Source organism: Sarcophilus harrisii, chromosome 4 (assembly GCF_902635505.1).
Source record: "Sarcophilus harrisii chromosome 4, mSarHar1.11, whole genome shotgun sequence".
Taxonomy (NCBI): Eukaryota; Metazoa; Chordata; class Mammalia; order Dasyuromorphia; family Dasyuridae; genus Sarcophilus; species Sarcophilus harrisii.
In genome coordinates this window covers 29884415-29901857 of record NC_045429.1, presented here as the reverse complement: position 1 = coordinate 29901857, position 17443 = coordinate 29884415, and the positions used below count along the sequence as shown (strand labels likewise).

The 17443-nt window shown below is 59.8% G+C and overlaps 2 protein-coding genes across 4 annotated transcripts in view; one reads left to right on the top strand and one right to left on the bottom strand.

Annotated features, from left to right (window-relative positions):
* Positions 1-321: 321 nt before the first annotated feature.
* On the bottom strand, positions 322-14578 carry TMEM53 (transmembrane protein 53). 2 transcript variants are annotated; one of them, XM_031969251.1, is made up of 3 exons: positions 14502-14578; positions 4031-4152; positions 322-1028 (listed from the first exon to the last, which is right to left on the bottom strand). In XM_031969251.1, the coding sequence occupies exon 3, from the start codon at positions 990-992 to the stop codon at positions 375-377; it is 618 nt and encodes a 205-aa protein (XP_031825111.1). In that variant the 5' UTR covers positions 993-1028; positions 4031-4152; positions 14502-14578; the 3' UTR covers positions 322-374. The 2 variants fall into 2 exon arrangements, with proteins under 2 accessions (XP_031825111.1, XP_031825110.1); XM_031969250.1 differs by lacking the exon at positions 14502-14578 and adding an exon at positions 14232-14464.
* Positions 14579-14636: 58 nt separating this feature from the next.
* Positions 14637-17443, top strand: part of ARMH1 (armadillo like helical domain containing 1) — a 49462-nt gene continuing 46655 nt past the window's right edge. For both annotated transcript variants that reach the window (XM_031969249.1, XM_031969246.1), the window contains exon 1: positions 14637-14712. The gene's annotated coding sequence lies outside the window, so the exon portion shown is untranslated. The remainder of the gene's footprint in view (positions 14713-17443) is intronic.

Sequence of the window (17443 nt, the reverse complement as noted above, 5' to 3'; positions counted from 1 at the left end):
GCTCCCGGACAGGTGCTGGTGAATGCTCGGGCCGCACCCACAGCCCCCCAGGCCCATGCAGCCTCCTGTGGCCAGGCCGTCACACTGGCCCGTCCCCCAGGCCACTGCTGGGAGCCGAAGCGCCACCAGCAGGCTTGGGGTGAGTGCGTGCCGTGCCGCCAGCATGGGCCGGCCCCAGGCCCTCCCCGCTCCCGTGGCCAGCCAGGGGTGAGACCAGAAAAGCACCACCATCACCAGCCCCTCCCTGGCCCCCTCCCGGCCCGCGCTAGCAGCCACCCTCTGGGCGGGAGGGAAGAGAGCACAGATCCCAGAGGTGACAGCCCGAGCTGGAGGGGGGCCCCTTTTTATTTGTGGGCAGAAAGGCCGGCCGGGCCCTACATGTGCACACAGTTGTAGAGGAAGGAGAGGCAGAGGCTGGTGTAGTAGGTGGGGTAGTCCCGCAGGTGGCTGACGTGGGCCGAGGCCGAGAAGTCCACGGCCCGCACCAGCACCTGCTGCTCCAGCCGCGCCACCACCATGTGCTCGATGTCGCTGGCCCGGATGATGCGGTCGGCCTTGGAGTAGAGGTAGAGCTCGGGCCAGCGCGACGACTGCTTCATGAGCGCGTCGTAGTAGTTGATGTGGAAGATGGCGGTGATGGGCGCCAGCAGCAGCTTCACCAGGATGGCCGCCAGCGCGAAGGCCAGCAGCAGGAAGACGCGCAGGGCCGGCCGCTTGTTCTCCAGGATGGTGGAGAGGGCGCGCAGGGCGCCCACCACGTTGCTGTTGCCGGGGGCGCTGTCGAAGATGGTGCCCACCACGCGCAGGTGGCTGAACTGGCGGTGCGTGTGGATCAGGTCCACCACGTAGCGGTACAGCATGACCCCCGCGTTGCTGAACACGTGGAAGAGCAGGGGCTTCTTCTCGATCTCGTAGTCGAAGAGCAGCTCCAGCAGCTTCTTAGCAGGGCCACGCAGGGAGGGGATGCCGAAGGGCTCCGCGAAGAAGGCCATCTGCCAGGGGGCCGTGTAGCGGATCACGATGCATCCCTGTGGGGCCCGGAGACCCCCCCCCCAGCCCACAAGGTCAGCTCCGAAGCTCTGCCGCCGGTCGCCGCTGCGCAGGACCGGGGGGACAGTGTGGGGCCCAAAGACCCTCCCCCACCCCCCGGGAAGCTGGAGGCAGCCTGTCAGAGGTTTGTGTCAGTAAACATCGAGCACCTACTCTTTGCCAGCCAAATGATCAGCAGGCCGGCCCTCCCAGAGCTTCCCAGCAGCAGGCACTGGGGTTTGGGGGGACTAGGGGAGCCAGAGCAGGCCCCGTCCCCTGGCTGGGCTCCTCCCCCCCGGCACCCACCGAGCCGCCTCCAACCAGAGGGCCGCCCAATCCCCTTCTTGGGACCCTCCAGGACCCACATCTTCCTTTCTTCCAAGGACCCCCCGGGAATCCCTTCCCCATCGCAGACACTCACTGGGCTCTCCTTTCCAAATAGGGGCTGCTTCCCTTCCCCCCTCGTCCCCGGCCTAGGCTGCGGCTGACGTCTCCGGGTGCCGCTCTCCATGCTGTCCCACTGGGGGGGAGCTAGAGTGACCACTGTCTAGCCTTCACACAACGCAGCTCAGTTTTTGGAGCACCCGGTTGGGGGGGATTCTGCATCAATGCCGTCCCCAGCCAGGAGGGGGCAGAGATGGGCCGGGGAGGGGGCTGGGAACAAGGCAGAGCAGGCCCCGCCGGCCTCCCCAGAAGGGCCCAGCTGCCCCCCCCAGGACCCCCGCACTCGCCCTGTCTCTGCCTCTCCCCCCGCTCCAGCCTGGCCACCGAGCCCCAAGGGGGAGTCTGGCTTTCCTTCACTCCCACCTCTCCTCAAGGTCCCCAATAGCTCCCAGCCCTAAGCTCCCCCCCGACAGCAGGGGCCGTGCAAGGAAAGGGTGTGGGTCAGACTGCAGCACATGGCACAGGGATCATCCGGGGCCCCCCAAGACTCCAGGACTCCCGGACCTTGGGCTCTCCTCAGCTCGGAGGGGAACGGGAAGACCTTAGGCTTAGGCTTATGCAGCCCAGGGGAGCCAGCTCAGAGCTGCTCCATCCACAAGGTCCAGGAGGCAGGACCCTGGGACCCTCCCTGTCTCCCTGGCCACGATCACAGGAGACTCTGTGGACACGCCCCTTCTCTGTTCTGTGCCTCAAGTTCCCTCGTGGAACCCAAAGCCCGTCTGCCCTCATGGGAGGGAGATCCTCCAGCCTCCAGGAAGCCTCTTCTCCTGGATGGAGGGGGCTGCGAGTCCCGCCGGGGGCACGACTTCCTAGTCCTTGACCCCCAAACACTTAGGGAACTACTCTGTGCCAGGCCCTGCTGAGCTCGAGGAGCTTCCATTCTATCAGGGGACACACTGTGTAGCTGGGGAGGGGGCTGAGACGCCAGGGACAGGCGGGACAGGGCCTGCTGCAGGGGCGGCTCTGGGCTGGGCGGGGGCAGCTTGTGCGGAAGTGGGACAGGGCAGGGGGAGCAGCAGGGGAGAGCACGCCCAGGCCCACAGGACCCCGAGACAGGCACAAGGGGGAGGGGGAAGAAGCCAGAGGCAGAAGACACAGGCCCGAAGGATGCCAGACACGGCCTTTTACTCCTTGAAGCTGCCACTATTCTGCTCCCAAAAACATGGGGCTGGGACTGCCCTGAATAGTCCCCAGCCAGGGACTCACTGACAAGCTGAGTGCCTGCCAATCATCGATGCCCTGCCCAATGAGGGCAGAGCTCAGTGGGGCCTGGGTCTGACTGGGTGGGATGGGGATGAAAGGGGACGGGGTGGGCCTGCCTGTGACCTGAGGGGTGGAGCAGAGGCCCCCCCAGTCCAGGGAGGGAGGAGAAGCTGCTCTCCCCCAAAGGGCAAAAGCAAAAAGCCAACCAGGGACTGGGCTTGGGCTCCAGGGGCAGCCGCAGGGAGGCCGCCAGACAGGCTGGGCCCCAGGAAGGTGCCCAGAGGCCTCCCCACGGGGCCCTCGAGCTCCCACTCCATTACTGTGAATTGCCCAAGCAATTGCCCACAGCCCCAAGAAAGGAGCACAGGTGACTGGGGAAAGGCTCCCGCTCCGCATCTAGGGCCTTGTCACATTATCTGTTTCCTGGGAAAATGCCTTTTTGAGGCCCCCCAGTTTTGTCCCAGTGGAACAAAAGAAAGAGGGATTTGTTCCCATTCTGCTCTGGATGGCCCCCCAGGCCTCTCTGGGCCAGCCTCCTCATCTGGACTGGAGGAAGACCGGGGGAAAGCACAGGGCAGGGCCCGGGGGCAGAGGCCGGGCCAGTGGGGAAGAGAAAAACCCCATTGCCAGCATAAACACAGACCCACCACCACCACCAAAGCTCTGGGACAGAGGAAACCAGAAGGCGACAAAAGTCCTGGACTTTCGGGGTTGCAACAGGGCCAGGCAAGTGCTGCTGGAGAGCCCCCCGGGCTGAGCCAACCGGGCCTGGGGAGGAAGCTCCAAGTGCTGGGCCGTGGGAGGAGACCCAGCCGGGGTGACCCTGGGGAGCTCCCTCCGCCTGCCCCCTCACCCAGTGAGCTGCTGCTGGGGCCTCCGGCATTCCCAGAAGGGCCACCCTGGGCAGAGCCAGGGGCTCTGGGGGCTCTGGTGGCCCTAGGCTTGTGGTGAGGGAGCCAAGCCCAGCCCGGCCTCCCGGCCTCAGCTACTCCCCAAGCCCCTTTGGCCTGGCTCTCAAGGACCCCCCCCCCCATTCTGACTCCAGCTTCCTCTCCTCCACCCCCCTCCGGCCAACCCAACTGGGCCCTTCCCTGGGGAGTCTGGCCCTTCTCTGGCCCGGCTCCTTTGCCACCCCCGCCCCCACCGGGAGCCCTGGCTGCTGGCACGGAGGCCCTGCGAGGGCAGGATCTGTTCTCTCCCTGCACACATAGCGCCAAGCACGGGGCCGCACACGGCAGGTACATAACCAGCGCCCCGCACAAGCTCCCGCGTCCCCAGCCCAGAAAGGAGGAGAAGGGGCCGGGGCCCTCGGGGGCCCCCGGCAGGCAGGCAGCGGCCGCGGCCACTCACTCACCCTGTTGAAGTAGATGGCACTGTACTTGGACAGGTTTTTGTCTGTGCAGCCTCCCCAGCCCAGCAGAATCACCACCGGCTGCTGATTCCCTCTCTCCCTTCTCTCTGGGTCTAGGCCTGTTTCTGAAATATAATCCAGGTTTAAGCTTCCTCCCAGGCAGAGACCGGGCCAGGACGTGGCCCTGCCCTCTGCCCTTCTTCCCACCAGCCTCGGACCCCCCTCCAGAATCACCCACGGGCTTTCATCCCCTGCCCGGGGCCTCGAGCTGAGAGGGACCTTTGGGGGCTTCATGTCCCACCCAGAACTGTAAGCTGGAAGTTTGCCAAGCCCAGCAGTCCCACCCGTGTGGGGGCTGGAAGGGCCCAGAGATCAGCCCCCCACCCCGCCCCCAGCACTGTCCATCCCACCATCTCCTCTGCCAGCTCTTCCCGAGCCACAGCCACCGGGGCAAGGGCGGGCACAGGCCTGTGTCCCCAGGGGCCGCACGCAGCTACCAAGGGGCCCCCAAGGGCCAGGCCAGTGGGCCAGTCCATGTGCCAGGCACGGGGCTAAACCCTGGAGCTACAAAGAGTCAAAAGACAAAGGGGAAGAAACAGGCAAAAATGCACAAGGGGTAAACCGAGGGGCACTAGCATTACGGAGGGCCAGGAAGGCTTCTAAGAGAAGCTGGAATTTTACCTGGGACTTAAAGGAAGCGGGAGGCAGAGGGGAGGAAGAGCACCCCAGATGTGGGGGCAGCAGAAAAATGCCCAAAGCCAAGGCAGGGAGGCCTTGTCTGGGTCAGCCGGGCCCGGACAGAGGGTGCACAGCAGAGCGTGGGGGACAGCGCAGGAAGGCCTTGAATGCCAGAGTGGGGGGCAGTGGGGAGCCCCTGGACTTGAGGAAGGCCCTACGGCTGAATGGAGCCCAGGCCAGCTCAGGTATCTAACACCCAAAGCAGGGCTCTCGGGCCGGCTTCTGCAGCCGCGACCTTCGCTGACAGCTTTCAGAAAAGCCCAAAGGCTCCATGGGAGCGTCCGACCCCTGACCGCGTCCCCGGCTTTAATGTTTCACAAAATTCAACTCCACAAACATCAAGTTCCTAACTTGCCAACTGGGAGTCACCGAAAATGAAACAACCCCGTCCTTGAGAAGCCCCCCTCCCCCCACACAGCGAGGATACAGGCCAACGCAGCCGTCGGGGCAGCGTCTGTGAGAGGCTGGGGGCAGGAGGGCTGCCGGAGGGTCTGTCAGGATCAGAGGCGGTGGGAAGGGGAGCTCTGGGAGCGGGGGTCCCGGGGTGGCCCCGGACCTGGAATCCTCACTCCTCCAGTGAGGGGTTGGAGAGGCCGGACTCCACATTCTCTTCTACCTAAAAGCCCTCCCTGCCCCTGCCTGGTGGAGGCCCAGCCCGAGAGGTGCCAGGCCCAGGGGCTTCTCGGAGAGGCTTCCCTCCTGTGGCTAAGGAAAGGAGATTCCTGAGAACAAGCCTGGAAGGGGCCGAGGGGCGTCTCAGCCTGAGCCCACCTCTTCTGGTCCCGTTTCCTTTGCCTCCTGGGCCAGGATTTGGTGGTAGAAGGAAGCTCAGGGACCCCCAGGCCCATCCCCGGGCTGGAACTCCCTGGGGGGTGTCAGTGAGGGCCTGCGCACAGACCTCCAGGGACCCTCCCCTCAAGGGAACCTCCTTTCTGACAGCAAACCTCGACCTGGCCCTCCACCACCTCCCCCTTGCTCCCATGTCTGTCATCCGAGGTCAAGTACAAGGTCCCCCCTGCCCAGGGGCTCCCAGGCCCTTCACTGGGCTAACCCGCCCTAATCCCTTCAACTAATCTTCACAAAGCAGGCTCTGCCCCTCCCTCTCCCTGTGGCCTCCACTAGCTGGTCTCTCGGTGTCCTCATTAAGTCCCAGTGTCCAGACTGACCATAATCCTCCCCTGACGAGGGCAGAGGCCAGAGAGGGTCTCCTCCCTGTTTCTGAGATGAGGCAGAGATAGGAAGAGGGGGTCTGCATCAGGAAAAAACCCCACCCCATCTCCTTGGAGAGGGCCCCCATACTCCCCCCATGTTCCTGGAGAAACCAAGGCTGCTTCCCCAGAGTTAGAAGGGTCCCTCCCTCATTGAGCCCCGGGGCTCTCCCAGGGCACTGCACCAGAAAGGGACAAAGAGAGGACTCCGTCCTCCAGCTTCTGACTAAGATTTATGGGAGCGGGGAGGGGTGACCTGTAAGTTTCAAGGCTCTGTTAGGAAGAGTCAATATATCAATCACTGACCCTTGAACCACAAGGGCCAGCTCACTCCTGTAGAAATTAATGGAATCCCGAAGTCTGGGAGTGAGGGGCAGCTGTCACCTGCAGACCCTCGGGCGCATCCCTGGGGCCCCGCTGGCTGCTCCCTCCCTGCCCCCTGCTCCTGGGCACATCTTTCCTGGCTACTTCCCTTGTTCACAAGTTTCCAGCCAGCCCAATCTGGAGGCAACAGGCACCAGCTCTGCCATCTAGGCCTCTGATCTGGGCCAGGAGGATGAGGGGCGAGGGCGGGGCTCCCTCTCCTGTGCCCACCCCACAGCTGAGGGAGCAGCAGCCCAGGCCCATAGCCAGCATCACACAGGCCCAGAGAGGGCGGGAGGGGTGAGGGACGCAGGACCGGACAGCAGGCTGCAGGCCCCGGCCCCGGGAGCCGGGGCTAATCTGGATCACTGCCCTGACCAGGGAGCCTTTGGCCCCAGGAGGAAGGGAGAAATGTCAGAGAATTTCCCAGATGGGGAATGAAAGAAGGGCAAGCCCTCATCTGAGGCCCAGGGAAAGGCTGAGACGCCCAGGGTCAGATCCTCTGACTCGGAGCCAAACCTTCCCTCCTTTGAACCCCGGGTCCGCAGGGGAAGAGAGAGGGGGGAAGTGACACACAGCGCCCCCTCATACCAGCCTGCGCAGGGCACACAGGATTAGGGCTGGACGTGGGTCCCGGGCCTTCAGCCACACTGACACCACCGTCCCAGGGGTCACAAGAACCAGAGAGGGGCTAACAGGGTTGGGAAAAGGTTTTCCAGACAGACGTGCACAAGGTGCCCCACCCAGCCCCCAGACCCCTGGGGCCGAGCCAGGAGCATCACCCTGACCCCCTGCTTCCTCCTGGCCCCACGAAGAGCAGAACTGGCCAGTCCTTCCAGGGTGTGATGTGCAATCCCCGAGCCCCGAGTCCTGGACAAGAGGAACCTCCTTGTTCCTTCAGAGCCTGCTGTAGGATCCGGCAGGGACTTGTCAGCCCGACATCCAAGGCCTGCCTGGAGGGGCCCCACAGATCCAGCCAAAACACTCCCGCGCTCACCCCAGCACCCCCTCACGTCCCCACTGGCACGGCGCCTTTTCTAGCACTTTGTTCCCACTCCTCACCTCCCTTTTCCACCTCTTCCAGGAAGCCTCCTCGGACTATTCTCCAAAGCCCAGCCCAGCTCCAGAAGTTCCACTGGGCCCCTGCCATCCATCCCTGCCTTCTCTGGCCATTGGGCTCCTTCAGCTGGGTCCCTCTCCTCCTATTGGGCCATGAGCTCCAGGAGGGCCAGGCTGAGGTCCTTCCCAAGTCTAGTGGGTGATGCTCCCTCCTCCCTAAGCCTTGAGGTCATCCTCTCTAGAACAGGAGAGGGCAGGAACCGGACGCGCTCCATAAGCCCTTCCTTGCCAGCTCTGCCAAGCCCCACTCCTTCTCTTCCCACTCCCTTTGCAGTCCGTTGGATGCTCAGGCCCAAATCTGTCCTTGCCATGTCTGCCACTCACCCCACAGCCCAGGGAAGCCATCAACCGAGGATCAACAAGGGGCCCCATACTGTAAGCTGAGAACAGGTTTAAAAGGTCACTGAGCAACCTGCCGTTTGGGGGACGGGGTGGGGGGAAGGAGGGGAAAAACGGGAACAAAAGGTTTGGCAATTGTCAATGCTGAAAAATTACCCATGCATATAATTTGTAAATAATAAAAAAAATTGGAAAAAAAAAAAAAAAAAGGTCACTGAGAATCTCCCAAGACTCGTCCAACCGGATCACTCCCGCCTACTGCCGGGATCCGCTGCCAGCAGGGCCTAAGAGCACCCCTGAAGGAAGGTCTGGGCCAGAAGCTGGATGCCCTTTGGGGCTCAGGTGCTATTTCCAACCCTGCCGCTTACTGAGGGAAGGGATTCAGACAGGAAGGTATCTGGAAGGGAACAGTGAGCTGGTTTCAAAGAAAACAGATGACAATGGCTTTCTATTTCTGGGCCAGCAGACAGCCCCTGCCCAGGGGCAGAGGGCACCCACAAAAGCAAACAAGAATCCACTCTCCGAGTGTCTTGCAAATCGAATCAAAGGGGCTTTAAATGAAAAAGGAGGAGAGAAGAAGGAAACTGTCAAGGTGGACACTCCAAGACAGATCCCAGAGAGGAGCGACAGCCGAAAAAAAGGCGAGCCGGACTTTCACAATATGACTAATGTGTTAACGTGTAACATGATTGTGGGCATATAACTTATGTCATTGCTTGCAGTCTTGGAAAGGAGAGAGGAGGAAAATTTTGGAACACATTATGAAAATGGATGTTGAAAACTATGTAATTGAAAAAACTAATATCCAGTAGGTAGGGGGGAGATGAGCAGGAAAACAGCCAGAAATTCACCAAACACCGCCGTGATACACCTGACAAGCGGCTCTCCATCCTGACTCAGTGGGTCTCTCTGCCTTCCCTTCCTTGGTTCCTGATTCTGAACCCCGAATCTGAGTGACAAGCCTTCACATAGAAAGAAGGCCCTCAGCCCTCTCCCCACTCTGTGGGACCAACACTCCCAATCCACACGGGATTTCATGGTCCTTCATCACGTGGCTGGCCCTGAGCTTCCCCGACCATAGATCTGCCTTGGGTGGCAGACCGGGCCCACCACCTCCCTCTTCCCGAACCCTGACCTCCCTAACACAAGCCAAGCTCCTTGAACTTCGGGGGTGGCCCCACAACCTGCTGACCCGCTGACCTTCCAGTTGCCCCAAAGAGAGGCCGGAGTTCTGGACTAACTCTTGGTAACCAAGCCTCCCCTGCGCTGTCCTTGGGTTGCTGATTGTTTTTCCTACCCAACCTAACCTGGTGCATTTACTCCTATTGGATTTCCTCTTATCCAGCTTAGCCCTGTGCTCTGGGTGGCCTGCCAAGCTCCTCGGCAAGCGGGCTCTCCCTCCCAGCTCTGGATCAGCCGCAGATCTGATAAGCACCCTCTGGCCTTTAACCAAATCATTGATAAGCAGGTAAAAAAGCACAGATCCCTGGGAGGCCTCTGCCAAGCTGACATGAACCATTAACAGACTCAGAGCTCGGCCACAGCCGGTCTGGAACCCATCCAATTGTGTCCTATCTCTCCATCTTTCCCATGAGAATAGGTCCCAGCTAAACTCCAGGTAAATTATTATCTCTGGCACTCCCTGACCAGCAGGTAGTCGGGCAGTCTGTCACAGCGGTCCTGGCCACTGCTACCTTTTGGAGAGATTGCCGATCGCCTCTTTATTTGGTCCACAGTCCGCCCAGGAATCGCGCTCACTGGCCCCCCAGTCCTCTCAGAAATCACGCTCATGGGCCCCCAGCCGCAGGAGTCATTCCTTCCCTTCGCGTGACTGACGGTGGCTCAGCAGTTAGAGCCACGAGTGTGAGGGACTCCCCCCAAAAGTGTTGTTCACCTGGACTCACACGAGGAAGCTCAGGGATCTCTCAGTCCACACTTAACCTGAGTATCAACTTCCTCTAACTCCTTTCTGTTCTGTCCTTTCCAATCTCCTTCACAGAGAAAACAGAAGCAAACTGGTGGCCTTTGCCCGACCTGGCCGCTCCCAGAGAAGGTCCCACTTTTATGGCTTCTCTGGCCTGCCTGGACTCCCTCTCAGATCCAGTCTCTCCAGTGAAGGTCTGTCTTCCTCCCCCATCCTCTCCTTCTCCCCACGCTCCCCAGCCCTTTCTCGGGGCGGGCCCTCCCTGGACTGCTGCCACAGACTCTGGGCTCCTGCTCTGCTCCGGCTCTCCTGCCATTTCACCCAGTACTCGGCTGCCAAAGGGATTTTCTTAAAGGTGCCATGGGGCTGCTGTTAGTGCCAAGGCCAGGAACAAACTCCTCTGCCGGGTTTCTCAAACCTTTGCCACCTTGCTGCGACAGCCTCTCCAGCTCACCGCACCTTTACATACTCTCTGGTTCAGTCAAATCGGCAGCCTTGCTCTCCATCCAGAACGCCTCATTTTGATTAAGCCATGGGTCTGTTTTCTCACATTTATAAAAATCCATATATTCCTTAAGAATAGGGATAATTTCATTCTTTGCAGCTGTATCGTCAGTGCTTTGCATAGTGCCTGACAGCTCATGTTGTGCCTGTGCCCAAACTGACAACTTTTTTTTTAATCAAGTTTTTATTTAAAAAAAAAAAAAAAAGCTTCATTTCCCCCCTCCAAGCTTTTGGCCAGGCTGCCTGCCTCCCGTGCCTAGAATGCCCTCCCTAATTTCCTTCATGGTTAGATTTAAGTGGCACCTTCTACATAAAGCCTTTTCCACCACCAGGACCACGTCAGAAAAGACAGAGGCCGGATCTAGACTGTGCAGGGCTTTAGGAAGGGAACAAACATTCGTTAAGCTGCTTCTAGTAGCAGGCACGAGGCTAAGAGCTTAGCAAAGACCATCTCCCTTAATCTTCACAACAACTCTGGCTGTTAGCATCCCCACTTTATAGATGAGGGAGATCCTCCACTCCAATTATTAAAGACAGAAAAAGTCAAGTGGCCAAGCGATTTGCCTCGGTCCCCCAGCTAACTAGGGGTCCAGAGAGACCTGACCCTGGGGGATCTCCCACAATGGTCAGACAAGCAGGAAGAGTGTGGGGCCACACAGGTCCCTGGAGGAGGGGACCACCAAGGTCAAACCTGCCAAAAGGTTGAGGAAGAGACCGGGTATGGCCACAAGGAAATCCCAGGTGATGCAGAGGAGTCAAGGCCTGGAAGATGACTATGAAGGTCTGAGAAACAAAGAAGTAAGGAGGTGGACAGTAAGCGGAGACGTCTTTTTCTTGCAAGCTGGCTGTGAACGGGAAAGGAGGCTCTTGGGGTGCTGCTCTATGCCCCCAACACAAAGACCTCGCCTGCTCAGTCTTTGGTCAGCCTGTGCCCAAAACATCCCCTCTCTGAACTGACCCAGTGGCTCCCTATGCTCCCCGTTAGCTTTTAAAACCCTTCACAATCTGCTTCCACCCTCCCTTTCCGGCCTCACTGGACTTGACTCCCCCCCATCCCCACTCTTCCACAATGGAATCAGGCCAGACTGGCTTGATCTCAGTTTCTTGCACATGTCTCCATGTTCCCTATGCTTAGGATGCCCTCCTCACTTTCCACACTGATAGAATCCCTCCTCAACCTTCCAAGCCACATACCCATCTGGCTCTTCTATTTGCTATATTAGTTGATAATATATCTATGTCCCGATGCTGTCCCCCTAAAATACCAGCTTCCTGCAGGCGGGGATTAGTTCATTTTTTATCTTAGTGTCTCCAGTTGCCTAGCACAAGTAAGCTTTCACCACTGCTTGATGACTGACAGAGTGAGATGTGGAATAAAGGGAAGGGGGATTCAAAGTCAGTTCTCTTCCCCCTCCAAGAAAAATTTGACTTTTAACATTTTAAAATCAATTTCTCTGTGCTAAACCCTCCCTTTCTGGTCCTTCATTCCTTCTCTCACTTATGGATGCGGGAAATCCCACCGCTTTCCCAAAATCACCCATTCAGAGGTCAGAAATGGATCACGACTTGACCCAGAGCTGGAAGGATGGCTGTCGGCCTGGATGACAAAGTCAAGACCCAAAAAGAGCTTAGTAGACTAGAATGGTATTCTGACTTTATTAAGGGATTGAATAGGCGTAAATGTCAAATCAAATGCTTGGATTCCATATATCTATGTAATATATATACATATATACACACACACATACATATATATATGTATACACACATAAGCTTTCCAGGAGAGGCTGGATGGAGGAGACAACATTAAGTTACATCTCCTGAATCAGACATCTGGGGGCTGCTGGGGTCCCTTCCCACTGGGAGATCCTGTGATTGATCAGTTAGTCTACCTGAGCCTTGGCTCCGTCCTCCCTCAATCTCAGCAATCCTTGTGCTTCCTCCCTCAGAGGAGGAGAGTAGTTGGGTCCTGACACAGGCATCCAAGGATGCTTCCCCCCATCCTATCCTAGGAAAACATCCAGAGCCACCATTTTCTGGGAATGCCTCTGAGTCGCCTTGGAGTGACCAAGCCAGCACGACCAGGGCGGCAGCAGGGGGCAAGAGGAAGTGCTCCCCCCAACAGCCTAGGACCAAGTCTGCAGGCCCAGCCCTGTCCCAGGGGGCCCAGCCCTGTCCCAAGGGGCTCAGTGTGTCCCAGGGGCCCCAGCCGTGTCCCAAGGGGCCCCAGCTGTGTCCCAAGGGGCCCAGCCGTGTCCCAGGGGGCTCAGCCCTGTCCCAGGGGGCCCAGTCCTGTCCTAGGGGGCCCAGTCCTGTCCTAAGGGCTCCAGCCCTGTCCCAGGGGACCCAGCCCTGTCCCAGGGGGCTCATCCCTTTCCCAGGGGGCCCAGCCCTGTCCCAGGAGGCTCAGCCCTGTCCCAGGGGGCTCATCCCTTTCCCAGGGGGCCCAGCCCTGTCCCAGGAGGCTCAGCCCTGTCCCAGGGGGCCCAGCCGTGTCCCAGGGGGCTCAGCCCTGTCCCAGGGGGCCCAGTCCTGTCCTAGGGGGCCCAGTCCTGTCCTAAGGGCTCCAGCCCTGTCCCAGGGGACCCAGCCCTGTCCCAGGGGGCTCAGCCCTTTCCCAGGGGGCCCAGCCCTGTCCCAGGGGGCTCAGCCCTGTCCCAGGGGGCTCAGCCCTTTCCCAGGGGGCCCAGCCCTGTCCCAGGAGGCTCAGCCCTGTCCCAGGGGGCTCATCCCTTTCCCAGGGGGCCCAGCCCTGTCCCAGGAGGCTCAGCCCTGTCCCAGGGGGCTCATCCCTTTCCCAGGGGGCCCAGCCCTGTCCCAGGAGGCTCAGCCCTGTCCCAGGGGGCTCATCCCTTTCCCAGGGGGCCCAGCCCTGTCCCAGGAGGCTCAGCCCTGTCCCAGGGGGCTCATCCCTTTCCCAGGGGGCCCAGCCCTGTCCCAGGAGGCTCAGCCCTGTCCCAGGGGGCCCAGCCCTGTCCCAAGGGGCTCAGTGTGTCCCAGGGGCCCCAGCCGTGTCCCAAGGGGCCCCAGCTGTGTCCCAGGGGGCCCAGCCCTGTCCCAGGGGGCTCAGCCCTTTCCCAGGGGGCTCAGCCCTGTCCCAGGGGGCCCAGTCCTGTCCTAAAGGGCCCAGCCCTGTCCCAGGGGGCTCAGCCCTTTCCCAGGGGGCCCAGCCCTGTCCCAGGGGGCTCAGCCCCTGTCCCAGGGGGCCCAGTCCTGTCCTAAGGGCTCCAGCCCTGTCCCAGGGGACCCAGCCCTTTCCCAGGGGGCTCATCCCTTTCCCAGGGGGCCCAGCCCTGTCCCAGGGGGCTCAGCCCCTGTCCCAGGGGGCTCGGGCCGTGTCCCAGGGGGCTCAGTCTGGTGGCTGGACAGGACTGGAGAGCAGAGGCCGGGATGGGACCGCCCCGGGGCGAGTCTGTCCCTCTCTGGGCCTGGGGAAGACTAGATGGCCTCGGAGGACGCTCCCAGTGTCAGGGGGTCCCGGGGGCTGGTCAGGCACGAAGGGGGTTCTCCTGTTTCAAGGCACTGTGTCGGGACACAAGCGGCTTCCCCGCCCCCCCCCGTGGGGCGCCCCGTCCACAGCGGGCCGGGAGCCTGGGGAGCAGGCGGGGAGCCGGGGAGTGGGCTCGGCAAAGCGCCCGCCTCTGCCGGGATGCAGGAAGGCCCCTGGGGGCGCCCGGGAGAGGGCACGTGCCGGAACCCCTGCGGGGACCCTGAGGGCCGGGGCCCGCACAGTGCGGGGGCATCCCTGGGGGGCGGGTCCAGGGCGTTTGAGAGGGGTGTGGGGGGAGCCCCTGCGCGGAACCGCTGTGGGGCGCCCGGGAGAACCTGCGGGGGCAGGGAGGAACCTGCGCGGGAGACCCCTGGGAGCGCAGCAAAGGGCGTGTGTGGGGGAGGGGGGCTCACAGGGCCCCGCGGGCGCGTAGGGGGCCCCTGCCGCGAGGAAAGGCTCAGGGGGGGGGGGGAGCCCCGGGAGAAGCCCCGCACCCGTCCCGCAGCCCCGGCCCCATACCCTGACAGCGCGAGACCGGCTCCGGGATCTGAATGGTCACGTCCAAGTCGTCGGAGCCCATGGCGGGTGGCGAGGCCCTTCCAGGGTTCCCTCCCGGGAACCCTCCCTCCCTCCCGGGCCAGAGTCCCCTGTGCCCGGGACTGGGTCGGGGCTCCGCGCACGCTGGGACCCTCCCTTTCCAGTTCTTCGCCCCGCCTCCCGCATAGGGAACCGGAAATCCCGCCCCCTACCCCAGAATAGCCCAATCAGAGATTAGGATCGCACTGTGACCTGCCCAGGCTTCATGGCAACGGCGCCGCTCCGCCCCCGCTCGTGGCCGTCGCGTCCGCAGCCATGGCAACTGCGCTCCCTCGCCCGCCTGACGTCACGATGTCCCGCCCCAGAGGCCCCGAGAGCGTTGTCATTGGCCGCTGCCCGGCAGCGAGACTCCGGATTGGTGACGCGGAGTGCCCCTCGGAAAGCGTCCCTTCGGGAGGGTGAGGTAAGCACGTCTAAGGGTCTCTGGGGACCCTCCGGGACGGGGAGGCCCTGGAGCCTTTGGGGGCGGCCTCGCTCGGAACCCCACGGGATCCCCGCCGACTCCGGCCCCTCGTACAGATCAGGAAACTGAGGCTCGGCCGTTGGGCCCCACCCCTGCACGTACTGTGGGAACTGCAGAAGCATTCAGTGAGGGCCCAGAAGCAGGGACACAGAGCAGTCAGTCAGACAGCAAGCACGCATTAAGCACCTGCTGTATGCCAGGCCCCGTGCTAAGCGCTGGGGGTACAAAAGAGCCAGATAATCTCTGCCCTCGAGGAGCTCACAGCGAATGTCATCTTGTGACAAAACCCTCCCGCATGGCCACGCCCGTATCTGTCTGTCTGTGTATCGTGTCCGTCTGTCTCTGTGTCTGTCACTTATCTCCTTATCTGCCTGTATGTCTGCGTGTCTGTCCATCTGTCTGTACATCTGCCTGTATGTATGAGTGTCTGTCCGTCTGTCCATCTGTCTGTACATCTGCCTGTCTGTCTGTCCGTCTGTCTGTCCATCTGCCTGTACGTCTGCGTGTCTGTCTGTCCGTCTGTCCATCTGTCTGTCCATCTGTCTGTACATCTGCCTGTCTGTCTGTCCGTCTGTCTGTCCATCTGCCTGTACGTCTGCGTGTCTGTCTGTCCGTCTGTCCGTCTGTCTGTCCATCTGTCTGTACATCTGCCTGTCTGTCTGTGTGTCTGTCCGTCTGTCTGTACGTCTATCCAGCAATCTACAGACACACACCCATAGACATGTATACATATGTGTGTGTGTTGACTTCCCCTATAAGAATGTAAACTCCTTGAGGGCAGGGATAAGGTGCCTTTTGTATCTGTATTCCCAAGGCTTAGGACATTGACTAACAAAATGCTTTTTTATTTTTCTTTCGCTTACTTTTTCTTTACTCCCATATAAGCATTTACAGGCGTCAGGGGAATTATACACTCACCTTCTCTCATCTCCCTTAATCTACACCACCCCTCCCCCCAAAACCAGGGAGTTTGTCATTCTTGGCTCCAAATGCAGCCATTTTTACCTCCTGGTGAAGCAGGGGGCGCCTGAAAGAGGGGCCGGTGCCGAGGCCCTAGCACCGCCCAGGCCAGTGGGAGATGCTGAGAAGCGCCGGGGAGGAGCATCACCTGGCCTGCTGCCTCCAACAGGCAGACAGGCGCAGGAGCGCCCCCTAGCATTGTGGGAGATGATGAGGGAGAGAACCTAGAACTCAAAAATCCAAAAAAATATTTTTAAAAAAAATTGTTTTTAATGTAACTGGGGAAAATATTAAATAAACAAATTCCAAGAAGCGGTGTTCTCTGGCCTCTGAGCATCATGGGAAAGTCGTCCTGGGCCCTGGCCACAAAGAAAGCGTCAGTACTGAAGAGATCACTGGATTCAGAGTCAGGTAAAGGAGGGGAGGACCGTGCAAAGTTGCTGATAGAGCGTCTCAGACTCAGGAGAAGATGGGGACAGTCCCACTCTATTCCGCCCTTATGATCGGCGTGGTTCAGTTCTGGGCTGCACGGCCTAGGAAGGAGGAGAGCAGCCACGATAATGAAGGCCTCGAGGTCTGTGTCACGTGAGCCTGAGTCAGGGGAAGGACTGGAGAAGAGGCCAAAATAGCCATGATCAAGTATCTGATACGTCCCGCAGAATGGAGACAGCCTCCTTCTGTTTGGTCTCCGGGTCAGATCTGGGAGAGGTCATGTTGTGATTACCCAGGAATCCCCGCAGTTATGTGGTGGGGGATGTCCAAGGGGCTGGAACGATGTGTTCAGAAGAGGGATTAAGGGAAGGTTCTAGGGGAGGATGCCAGATTTGGGGAGGGGGGGGATCCCTTAAGGAATTTGTCTTCCCCAGTGCCCAAGGCAGGGCCTGGCACATGATAGGCCCTGAATAAATGTTTGTTGCAAGAACCGTTCCTTCCTGTTGTGACAGAGGAACATTCACAGTAATGCTCAGAGCCCCCACCCCCACCCCATGAAGTTCCCCCTTTTGAGACTCGTCAAGATTTACCACAGGGCTTCTCATCATGATGTTTTAATAAAAGTCTCATGATATCAAGAACATACATTAGTGGCAAATACTCCCAACACCTGTGACCTGAGAGAAATTCTGTGGTCTCCTCACAACCCACCGCAGAAAGGAGGTCACAAGTCCGAGCTTAGTTGGCCCTGCTCTGCAGCCTAGGGAAGGCGTAAATGTTGGGATGATGAGCTGCCCTACAGATGGGAAGGAAGGCACCGTTTTCGGGCGCTTCTGTCACCAGTACTCTCCGCCTCACAGACTGATGAGAGCCAAAAATTGGCGGCTGCTGTTTTCGCCAGCCCAAGGTCTGACGCATATCCTCCATCACCAAGTCTGCACGTCCCCATCCCTACAGGTCAGAGCATCCCCCAAACCTCAGCAGCAGCAGCCAACATTTCCTCCTCTCAGTCACCCCTCTTTCTCCCAGAAATCCCTCTGAAACCACCTACCTCCAAAACGTCCCCACTTCCTGAGATGAAGCAGGGACTTAGGTCCCAAAGCCTCATGGGATCATGGACACTGGATCTCAGAAGAGACGGCTTACAGGTGAAACAGTCAGTTCCTAAGCATTCCTTAAGGACCCTGACCAAAGTATCAGAAATGCAAAGAAATTGAAGGAAAAAGTCAAGAATTCATTAAGGTTAAAAGCACTCTGTGAAGAGATGGGGATACAAGAA

Excerpts from the sequence above, each read along its gene's own strand:
- TMEM53 (XM_031969250.1), bottom strand. The coding sequence starts at position 14,292 with ATGGGCTCCGACGACTTGGACGTGACCATTCAGATCCCGGAGCCGGTC. Across the intron at positions 4,153-14,231 it reads GCCGGTCTCGCGCTGTCAGG|AAACAGGCCTAGACCCAGAG; the intron begins GTATGGGGCCGG and ends ATTATATTTCAG. Across the intron at positions 1,029-4,030 it reads GTGCCATCTACTTCAACAGG|GGATGCATCGTGATCCGCTA; the intron begins GTGAGTGAGTGG and ends CGGGCCCCACAG.